Raw genomic sequence first — 12,585 nt, forward strand, 5'->3', positions numbered from 1 at the left:
AAACATACATAAGAGTGAAGAAAAGAAAGTAAACAAGCTTAAAATCTAAATATAGGCTAAATATTTTTTTAAAGTAGGCCTAGTAGGTTACTTTTTCCTAAATATAAGCCTAAACAGTAAACAATAAATACATTAATACATAAAGGTGAGGAAAATAAAATAAACTAGGCTACCTTAAAATAGGCCTATAATTATTTAAATTTAAAAAGCACTTTTTGCTAAACATCACCTAGCCTAGCCTATATAGGCCTAGGCCTAAATAAATACATAAATAAATAAGGATGAAAAAGAAAGAATATATAGCGAGCTTAAAATCCAAATAGAATAAACTAGTGAAGGATTTTTTCAGTAGCTAAATAAATAAACGACTGAACGGTAGAAAGATCGAATGAATGAATGAATGAATGAGGGTGCGATAAACAACGTAGCTAGCTTAAAATCTAAAGGCTAATAAACTATTTACATTTAAAAAGTATTTTTCCTATACATAAATAACAACAAAAAATGTGATGGAAAAATGAAGTCAATTAGCTTCCATAGCCCAATAATCATAAATCGATAAAAAAAAAAAAAAAAAAAAAAAAAAACAGTTGACATACATCATGTAGGCTATAATTCATCCCTCATGTTATTGGAAACCCGTGGGATGACTTTCTTCCATTAAACACAAAAGAAGATGTAAAGCAGAAAGACAAGCCACAGCCACCATTTAATTTAGTAGGCTAGCCTACATATTTCCCCCATTCAACTGCAGTGAATTGTGACTGAGGCTGTCATTGATTCTGTCAAACATCCACATTTATATTCCAATGAAGAAGGTTTTTTACGGGGTTTTGTGATCACATGAGGGTGAGATCACAGAAGTGCGTATTGATCTTTCACAGCCTTATCCATTCATTATACTCTCATAGTTATCTCATCTTACTGTAAAGTTTCATTTCGTACACTCGTCTCTGCCTCTGCTTATCAAAAAGAGCATGATATAAGAAGTGAAAAATAACTTATACGCAGTTGGCCTGTTAATCCAAGTAATGTTTAATGTTCTGGATGAGACTGTTTTTTAGTGGAGATGTCCCTCTAGTGGTTAATCACGGTCATAGACCTCTATTTAATTACATCAAAGATGTCTTCCCTCAAAATAGTAGGCTACAAATTGCCTGAATCATCTTCCATTGATAGTGTTTCCCTACTATGCATGTCCTTTTTGTTAATCTCTGATAGTAATATGGCTAATATGCATTTTAGGCTACTGTTTATATGTCCCCTTTTGTGTAATTCCAAGCTACGTTGTTATTTAGGCTATCACTGACTAGGCTATAGTTTTTATTAATATTTTGGAGTATTTAGATTTTTATATTTAGATTTTTAATGTTGTTGTGTGTTTTGTCCTTTTTATTATTTTTTTTAAAATTATTATTATTGTGTGTATATTGGCCTAGACCTAGTTTAATTACTTTTTATTTCAGTAAAACTAAACGCAAATTGAATTAAAATGAAAAATGTTTGCAACTAGCCGAAATAAAATAACTTTTATATATTATATATATATTTCATACTTTATTTCAGTTTACGTTTATTTTATTTCAAATAACTAAAATGTTTTATAACCCTGGTTGTATTCACCCTTGAGATTACAAACTATTATCTTTAAAGCGCTACACAATAATAATAATAATAATAATAATAATAATAATAATAAATCAAAAAAATTAAAATTAAAATGAAAAAAAAAAAACTTTAGCAGAGGATGGTTTCGATCCATCGACCTCTGGGTTATGGGCCCAGCACGCTTCCGCTGCGCCACTCTGCTAGATGGCGTTAAACAGAGAAATAATGACTGTTAACGGTAATGAATCTTCATGATAATGATTCCTTATGATAATGACTCCTTTACAACAGACTACAACAGCCAAAATATATTAAGAAATCCTTGTGACAATAGAATTTGCGATTCTGAGTGAACTAGCCAGTCAAAATAGCTATCATTTGTAATTTAACCTACTTTAATGCATGTTTCAACTCTCAGCAAACGTTCACTATTTGTATACAAGGTGAAGTAAAGCAAGTTAAAGAAAAAAGAAAAACGCTAACACACACTCTTAAGCGAAAGAATTTAGTTATATTTTGAAGTCACCTGAAAATGAGCTGCAGTTCACCATGAAATCCACACGGGGGCGTGTAAATACGTAAATACATTAATCGAAATACATTAATGCGCGCGCACATGGCAATATAAAACTGATCCCGGTAAATCTTTAAATGAAAATTATTAAATGGGCAAAACGCACGAGGATTATAGACACTCAATAAATAAACATTTAAGAGTCTCCCAGCGCTTAGTTTAACAAACAATGAAATATTAGCATAGTTGTGCTTTTAATAATCAAAGATAAAACGCCTAAAGGCTGCAACCAAAACACAACTGTGCAAATAAAAGTAAGCAAACATTCTGAGGTACCAACATTACAGGTTTGGTGTGTATTTCTGAGGGGTACGTTCGAGCAAAGTTTGTTGCTGGTTTAATGGTCTTATGTTTAAGCCCGCAAGATGTTTTACAGGAGTCAAGTCAATAACCAATAACAATGATGATAAATTATTAAATTGGCGGCAGATGATTTGAGAAAATGTTTTGCAAAATATCACTAACCTTTAACGCATTGCTCTGTTAACCAATTAACCTTTTTAACGCTCCATATAGCAGTAGAGATGCGGTCTAATAAAATAACTAGGCTAGGCTTTAGCCTACCCCTAATAAAACAATATATCGGCCTAAAAATGTAAACAAATATTCTAACTATCAATTTCAAATGATAACTAATATGTGTTAAAATATATTAAATATAGTTTACCATTATGTCAAATAGTGCCTAAACCAGGATGTGTTTGCGTTTTGTAGACATATGTCGCACCTGCTCTGTAATTGGTTGAAAGCTCAGTCAGATTCCACCGCAGAATTATCGGATTGAAAATCAGGGAGGGGAGTTGAAAAAAAACTCAACGCAACCAACTCAGAGATGCAGTGCTTAAGTTTCTAAACATCACAACGGATTTCCCAGCACTTTTCATCACGAAGTTTGCGAAAACCATTAAAGGACTTTAAACATTTTTTTCAGGATCTACACCATTTCAGGTAAGCTGTTTTCATATTTATAATACATTTACAATTAAAATCAGTTATTTAAAAGGTTTTTTTTTTCAACCTCAAGTTTCCTCATGCATATACATATTTATATTTAAATAATTCTTATTTATTATTCAACAATAATTTGGTATATTTAATATAACATATGTTATAAAATTGAACAAAGTTCGACTGAAACTTTCAAAACATCAACAGCAACACCAAGTATTGTAGCTTATAATAACTGTATACATTTTCACACTTTTTTGTTGTTGTTGTTTTTTGTTAGACACAGAAAGGAAAGTAATATTATTACAAGAGCGTTGAGCAAGTTTTTATTTTTTTTATTTTTATGAAATGACTGTCATCATACAGGGTAGCTATATTTTTCATTTGTATTTAGATGGATAATTTTACAGTTTTGTTATATGATTTGTAATGGTTATGTACATGCTATCATACAAATATGAAAATGGAAGCATCACAGTAAACAAATCTCATTTTACAGAATCATGCCACGATCGTTTTTGGTGAAAAGTAAAAAGTCCTACAATGTGCACCGACCCATTGACACAGAGGAAAGTGAACAGAAAGTCCCGGACCCAGCACCCAAAACAAGTAAATGGCATTATTATATTTCAGAAATAGTGAATTTATACTGAAATGCTCAGTATAGGTTTTATTTTACTTTACCTAGACTTTCAAGTTCCCCTGCGTGCATCTGACATATGATGTTCAAGAGACGAACAATCTATATATAATTAAAATGTTGTTTGTTTTTGGAGGTTTTATATTCATTCTTCATAATTACAAATCTCTTAATTCTCTTATTTGGGGGAAATAAATGATTCAGTGAGTGGTGAGCGGATGCGCTGAGCACCTGTCAGATTGATGTTTGCTGATGCTTCAGCCTCAGGCTGACTGTTATTTGATTCTAGGGCTGCGTCTCAAAACCTTAGCTGCTTACTTAAGACAGCATTTTGGGCCTCATTTGTTGTCTTTATATAGGCATAGCTCAATAGGCTGTATTCCAGTTTGTAAACTGTCTAGCGGTTAGGGTGGATGTTACGAATATGCAAACTAGGCCTATTCAAACAAGAGAGCAGTACTGTCACTGGATTATAACTGTGTTTTAGGGTTCATTTGAAGAAAATGTAGTGTTAGGAACAATCTCAGATCTGTCAGTCTAGGTTTTTTATGTATACACACACACACACACACAGTTCTAATTCTCTTGTTTAAGGTGCCTTTAGAGAGGAGATGCCTGAGTGAAATATTTGGATGGCTGGATGAATAATATTTAGATAGCTCAGCGATTATTAAAAATATATGAACGCTTTTGCATAATAATCTCATTGCATTAGAAACAAAATATAAAAGCAAGTGGCATTTCATTTTAGCTCACGTTTGAAGCAAAGCAAACTGCACATCATGCATCCCAGCGATCATTATTGCAAAAAAGCCTTGAAAAGTATAGTTAGTTCTTGGTTTTAATATTTTTTTTTTTTTCTAATACACTGACATTCAGACATATTTAAGTGTGACCTAAGAGTTTAAAAACTTTTTATGGAAACTATATCAAGGTTTAATATTTTAATAAATTTCATTTTGATTGCTGTTCCTGCAACCTTGTAACACATGCATTTTATGATCATTGTGATTTCTTAGTCCCAGCGCTGGTCCCTTTGGAACCAAAGGAACGCAATTCCCCAGAGCGGCCCCAGGTAGATTCCCTCACTCGACCTTCCCACAGAGACCCGTATGACTTCATCAAGTGTGAGCGAGAGCCCGACTGCCCAGTACCATCTCTACCTGAGCTGTCCGTCACAACCAGACGGCCGTTTTACTTATCTGGTGAGTGTGGCGGCGCACTGGCATACATATCTGCGTGTGTAAGGCACAAAAAAAACATATTGTTAAGTATCATGTGACATCTCTAGGGCATGTTTAGACAATAACAATCATCATCTTAATGATTTCACTGTACCTTCAACAGAGCCTCAGTTGGCAGAGTTTCCTTCCTACTACAAGAGCTCTTATGCCTGGGATCATGTTCCCACTACATATGACTTCAGGCAGATGGGCTTCCCTCCATCGCTCCTGCAGCACGCCAGCAGCCTGTACGGAGCTCATCTGAAGCAGAGCTCGGAGACTCCACAACCACTGGATTGCAGCACACACTACTCACCTACGTCTAACACCTACCACTGCATTACCTGTGATAAGGTAAGATCATTATTTATTTATTCATTGTTTGTTTGTTTGTTATGTATGCATATTTTTATTGTAGTATTTTTTTAGGATTCTTTTTAAAATATTATTTTAAAATATTTAAATTTTCAAGAAATTTGATTTTAAAATGTTGTTGTTTTTATTATTTTTATTTCTAAATAAATTATAATACACACACCATATCTATATTAAAATTATTTTATATCTATATTTTAAATTTTTATATCTAAATAAAAATAAACAATTACATTTTGTCTATGAAAATTATAGGCATTATATATATATATATATATATATATATATATATATATATATATATATATATTAGTGCTGTCAAATCGAGGAATCACTATTAATCGCATCTAACAAAAATGTTTTGTGTGTGTATATTATTATATTTATATATATTTTATGTCTCTGTGTGTGTGTATATATATATATATATATATACTCATACATATAATAAATACAAATAAAATAATATATATATGCACATATATTATGTAAACCATAACTTTTATGTAAGATGTGATTAATCACGATTAATCGATTTGACAGCACACACACACACACACACGGGGGGTTGTATGTATGTATGTATATATATATATATATATATCAGTGAATCAATTATAACATGTAAATATTGTCTGTATTTTAAATACATGATATATATTAATTTATTTATAAATAAAAAGAATAAACAAATATTCAAATTAGATTTTAAAAATTATATATTATAAAAAATATTTTTTATTGAAAATTATAACTCTATATATATGTATGTATGTGTGTGTGTGTGTGTATGTATGTGTATATATTTTAATATCTCAATTTCATTTGTGGTTTCTGTCCTCTTCTCCAGGTGTTTTCTACCCCTCATGGACTAGAGGTTCACGTCAGACGTTCTCACAGTGGCACACGTCCCTTTGGATGCAGCATCTGCAGAAAAAGCTTTGGCCACGCAGTTAGCTTAGAGCAACACATGAACGTCCACTCTCAGGTAAGAACAAACCATGCTGATCCAGTTAGTCCCATTGGACATCAGCTGGCATTTGGATAATGGCTATGAAATAATGATTTTTTGTTGTTGTTGTTGTTGCATTTAAAGGAAAGAAGTTTCGAGTGCAAGATGTGCGGAAAGACCTTCAAACGCTCCTCAACGCTGTCCACTCACCTGCTGATCCACTCGGACACACGGCCGTACCCCTGCCAGTTCTGCGGAAAGAGATTCCACCAGAAATCCGATATGAAGAAACACACCTACATACACACAGGTGAGACGCCACAGTGTGTGACTGCGTGTGACTGCGTGTTTGTTATGTCGTGGTTGAAAAGAGATCTGTGATAAAAAGCAGATGCGGTTTAATGCCCCCCTCAATGACAGTTTTCCAAAAAAACTTCCCACACTATTTGGAAATGCATGTTATCTATACACTCATTCCATGTAAATCATTAAAACTGAATATGCTGAACTGATATTCACTTCAGATGCTGAAGTTGGCTTGCTTTCTAGGGTGTGTTTCCAAGAGCGGCACAGCTACAGATAAATCAAGAAAAGGAGATTATACAAATGCTGTCTTGATTTGCATAGCTGGTCTTCCTGCTTTCCCGATGACTCTCGGAAAGTTACCTTTGCATGTAGCAGACAGCCACTCCTGTGTTGAAAAAACAGAACAAATCTGGGTGGCACGCAAATCCATGCTTCAAGCTGTTTTTAAAGCAAAGATTTTTCCAGTGTTTTATACCAAGTAAAATGGGTTTCAAATGACATTTTATTAAAAATGGTTCTGTTTGTTTGCAGGTGAGAAACCTCACAAATGCCAGGTGTGCGGCAAGGCCTTCAGCCAGAGCTCCAACCTCATCACACACAGTCGCAAACACACCGGATTCAAGCCGTTCGGCTGCGAGATCTGTTCCAAAGGCTTCCAGAGGAAGGTAGATCTTCGCAGACACCACGAGAGCCAGCACAGCCTTAAATAACCGAGGTTGAACATGGCATGGCGGACAGAGGGGAAGAAATGAAGACCACCAATGGCTGTTGCTTGGAGAAAAAAAAGACTCATGTTAAAGGGATAGTTCACTCAAAAAATGAACTACATTTAAGAACTATAGAAATGACAAAAGCACATAACAAAATGACTTAAGCTAAAATCACTTGCTCACCCTCATGTTGTTTCAAACCCTTATTCTGGTGAACACAAAAGAAGAATGTTGGTAATCAGACAGTTAATACAAAGGAAGTCAATGGCCGTCTTGTTACCAACTTCCTTTAAAATATACTCATAAGTAAATGATGCGAGTAAATGATGACAACATTTTCATGAAGACCTTTCAATTGATTTCAAAATGACTTTCTGTATTTGATCCAATAATGCATCAGAACTGTAATCTAACAAGCAGAGAGTCCATCGAATGATTTAAATGTCCCATTTTAAATATTAAATGAAATCCACACGCCAGGTACAGCCACCATGAAGGAGTCCAAACATATGCCTTTCATTTTCTTTTCTTTTGGTTTAAAAAGTAGTAAGATTGTATGCTAGTGTTTAGGTTGAACTTTTTTTTGTCATGTTATTTATAGAAACTCTTGTCACAAAAATAGTACGAAATAAATCATGTTGTTTAAAATCAGATGTAAAGTGCTTGATCAATAATTCATAACAGTGGATTTTTAAATCTAGTTGTGAGATGAAGAGAAGGGGGAGGGGGTGCACGTACTGTAAATGTGTGAGAAATCAGACCTGCTACAGTGAAAAATGAGAAGAGTCAGCAAACAAGGCTTTGCAGTGTTTGTCTTCTTGTGTCTCCGCCCTGTCGAGGATCCGGATACACAGTTCCGTTGGCCCTGCCGATGGTTCTGCACACTGCCAGAGGCTGTGTGAAATCTCTGGTGTGACTGGAGATAAAGCTTCATTCAAATAGGTACCTGGAACTCTACATGCAAATCTCCTGCCTGGCAGGTTTGTAAACTTCATGTGTCTGAGCGAACGGTCCTTGTGGGCAAGAGCTTGGAAGGAAAAGGCAGTGCAGCGAAACAAAGACATTTATATTTATGAATGGGATGATTCCCGTGATTAAACTTTGACCAACTGGGACTTCTTAGTCTTAGTTGTGCAAACATTTAGACTGCAAAAAACTCAGAGATTTACTGACGTCTCTTCTCAGGTCACTCCCCATCAGTGGAGTTCAAGCTGCTTTGCCAAACAAATTCCTATACTGACACAGCTTTACACACACACACACACACCTTCCCTCTCAAACAGAAGAGACAGTTAGGAAAATCCAATCCACTTACACCGAACTGCAACATAAATCACACATTACACATCTCTGTGGTTCCCTCAGAATGCTAAACAGCGGGCATCACCTGATCGCAAAAGAAAAACAGGACAGGTATGTGCAGTCATTTAGGAAAGAGGAACTTATTGAGAAAAAAGCTGAAGAAAGTTGATCAAAAATCTCTTCACTTCCACTGCTGACCTGTTCCCCATCTGCGCTCTGCACACCTGCTCGCCTGTCTAAAAAATTAGGAACAGAAATCAGTGTCCGCATCAGGGTGGAAATAGTGCCTCTCTAGTACAGTTGGTAAACAAATCTGTGGTGCCTATGCAAATGATTATTTTCATTACCTCAGCAACGGGGTCTGAGTCAGACTGAGGACAGTTACAGCCACATCCTGGAACAAACAGTAAATCCAATAGCAAATCACAATCTTGCTCAGGGAGCCAATCGGTGTCAGATTTGGATGACAGACAATGTACGAGCAAACAGGATTTTAGGACCAAGACAGGAGGGTGGGGTGTAGCCTTGAACGGAGAAAAGGGGAAATGAAGGGGCAAGCACACACCCGAGTTCCACTTCCTCTTTTTTTTGTGCGCGTGTTGATTTTGCATGATTTTGTAAATAAGAAAACTGTTTGTCCACCGTTTACGCAACAGCGCACGAACAGTAATTTCTGATTATGAAAATTAAACAGGTTTTGGTGTAATGCCACGTAGCTTACACCTTAACATACAACATAGAGTTTTCGTCAAAAGTTTGGACACACCTGTTCTTTCAATGAGGTGTGAGAGGCTGTGTTATACTGGGACAGACAGACAGATAGATAGATCCTACAAACAGTAATATTGTGAAATATTATTCTCATCATTTTCATATAATCATCATCATCCATTTAAAATAACTTTTTATATGCCATTTATTCCTGTGATGGCAAAGCTGAATTTTCAGCATCATTACTCCAGTCTTCAGTGTCACATGATCCTTCAGAAATCATTCTAATATGCTGATTTGGTGCTCAGGATTTTTTTTTAATTATTATTATTCACAAGAACAGATTTGGAAAATAAATCTTTGTAACATTACAGAAATGTCTTAACTATCACTTTTGATCAATTTAATGTATTCTTGCTGAATAAAAGTATTAATTTCCTTCAAAATATCACTGACCCTAAACTTTTGAACGTATATAGCCCTTAATCACCAGAGAAGAAAAAAAGAGCACAGCCATCTTTAGAATTTTGTGTTCGAACTTCCGTTTTTGCAGTCGCTTTGTATGTTTCTGAAGTGAATTTACTAAAAAGGATAGATCACCCAAACATGAAAAATTTGTCATTTACTCACCCTCATGTTGTTCCAAACCTGTATGAGTTTCTTTGTTCTGTTGAACCCAAAAGAAGATATTTTAAAGAATGTTGGTTACCAGTCAGTTGATGGGCCCCATTGACTTCCATAGAATTTTTTATTCCTAGTCAATGGCAACTTTTCGATTACCGACATTCTTTAAAATATCTTTTGTGTTCAACAGAAGAATGAAATTCATACAGGTTGGGAACAACATGAGGGTGAGTAAATGATGACAGAATTTTCATTTGTGGGTGAACTATCCTTTTAACGTAGAGTTAACATGACAAAAAAACAAAAGTTATCATGAGCATTGTAATGTTTGAAGTGGATGTCATAACAAATGTCATTAGACCGGGAAGATTTTAAAACGAACGATTCATTCATTAATCCGTAAGATCTTGCTGTGGAAATACAAACCGGAGGACAGATCACAACGAGCGCAGCGCTGAAAAGGGACGGGGCTACGTAAGGTCAAAAAAATTTGCCTATGTAGGTCTATATCTTTAACTGCACCTTGTCATGTGAAAAACCCTTAAGTGCCTAACGTGGCCCTATGGACACTAATGGACGTTCAGTAAGAGATTCAATCAGATGTTGATTCAGTAACCGCTCTGACAGATCCAGGGACTCAACAGACTTCTTAACCTGTTGACTGTCATCCCCCTTTCTGAGTGTAGAACTGAATTTAAATGATTGTAATTCATGAAGACACTCAGCAGAGTGTCAAAAAAGCACGTCCACAAATGAAAGTGTAAAAAAGTTATAAAACTTTAAAGCAAATGTACTGAACTAAACTTTTTTTTTATTTTATACAATATTTATATTTTGCAAAATAATTTGGACTAGAAAATCAAAGCCTAAAACCAAGTTGCATTCCAAATTTGAATTTGATATCTCAAAAATTGAGCCTGCTAAAAGGTTTTTAAGTATACCGTTTCAATGGGAACACAATGTCCAATTTCAAAACAGGATGAATTTTCAGTTTTTAAGCTTTCAATATATATGAATATATGATGCTATATGATGATTACTAAAATATGTGATAGAGAAAAAATGCAGTAAAAAGAGTCCCGTAACCCGGACAAAGTTTGTTTTAAAAAACTGTAAACGGTCTACAGTGGAGAAAATCAGTCTACAAAAGATTATCCGCTACAAAAAAAAGCTGCTTTTTAGTTTTGTGAAAAAATTCATATATTATCACAAATTATGTTTGTCTGCAATACTGATTTCAGGCATTTACACACAAACCTCATCGATCATGAGATAATGAGAAACAAATTCAGTTAAGCATGTATAAAGTTTGATTTTAATCTTTTAATATATTCCAACGAATCATACCCACCATATGTTAAATTCACTCAGCTTCTGCAGCTGTTTTGTGTTTGTAGAAACAGTTGATTCAGAATTAATTGTCAGGAACAATAAAGAGATGTGCCTTAAGATATTTTGGACTGGCCGACATCATAAAAAAAAATTCAATAGGTCCGCTGCCAAAAGCTGTTAAAGCCTGCAGGCAAAAAGAGAAATTTGACCTACAGTGTGCATCAGTTCGCTCGTATAAACAATGTTAACACATCCACACTGAACCAATGCATCAGCACAAAATATGACACTTATACTCCAGACACATAAATTCATATATATGTGCACAGAAACATTCACAAAAGGTCACAACATCTTTCAAGATTACAAAAGCAGAGTGGTAGAGCGAAAGGGAGAAAACAGGGAGGGATGAAGAAAAAAGATAGAAGGAGAGAGATTTGCTTAACAAATGAGCAGATATGCAAATCACTCTGACTGCGCTTGCCTGAGGCAAAGCAGCAGTCGATGGTGTGAGCGCAAGCAGAGACCTTATCACCGAAAGGACTATCATAAATGAAAATGGTCACATTAGAAAATAAAGACTTGAGCTTTTAAACTGACTGATTGTGTAGCAGAGCATGGCAAAATGGCAAAAAACACAGCTTTAGCAAAACATCATCTTTGTTATTTTCAAAAAGGAACTTTATATGCTACTTTTTTGTGGATTTTATGTTCACAAAAGCAAGAGAAGCTCCTAAACAGCACTACAAAGTAGAAAACATAAACCAAACACAGAAAATGAATCGTGCGGAGAATATATATTTACTTTAAAACATGTTTGGTTGAGTCTCTCATCTTGCTACAGATGCAAAAAAATAATATTTATTTTAAAGTCTTTCTTTTTACAGCATATGGAAATCATGTGTTTGAGCATATGAGTATATTTACAAGTGCTTGCATATGCAATCATGCACAAAGAACTGAATATGTACGGTCTGTGTCTTATGAGACCTCAGTCCACATATTAAACAGTGCTACAGGCACGTCTCAAATAAAGGGCCTGTCAGGGAGTTTTATGGGTTTGGAGATGAGGAGAAGACGCAGATAGACAGCTGGCACGTCACGCCAAGAGCGGAGCGATGACACAGCAAGGCCCGAACCACACAGATTAGAGTGAGACACCACCAGATAAAGGGCAATCATTATTTAAATCCACTCAGAGGATTATGCATGTGCCTAACTAAAGATATAGGGAAACCAAATGAATGCTTTTATTGCAAAAGTGTCCTGATGTTAGTTTG

At 35.1% G+C, this 12,585-nt stretch overlaps 1 protein-coding gene across 1 annotated transcript; it reads left to right on the forward strand.

The window, feature by feature from the left end:
- Positions 1-2,763: 2,763 nt before the first annotated feature.
- gfi1b (growth factor independent 1B transcription repressor) lies at positions 2,764-7,987 on the forward strand. The gene is made up of 7 exons (XM_084138164.1): positions 2,764-3,130; positions 3,630-3,739; positions 4,790-4,975; positions 5,118-5,347; positions 6,219-6,356; positions 6,465-6,630; positions 7,158-7,987. Exons 2-7 carry the CDS (start codon positions 3,634-3,636, stop codon positions 7,334-7,336), a joined length of 1,005 nt encoding a protein of 334 aa, XP_083994290.1. The 5' UTR covers positions 2,764-3,130; positions 3,630-3,633; the 3' UTR covers positions 7,337-7,987.
- Positions 7,988-12,585: the final 4,598 nt, after the last annotated feature.

The sequence above is a fragment of the Abramis brama genome, assembly GCF_963993115.1.
Source record: "Abramis brama genome assembly, chromosome: 15".
NCBI classification, from domain to species: Eukaryota; Metazoa; Chordata; class Actinopteri; order Cypriniformes; family Leuciscidae; genus Abramis; species Abramis brama.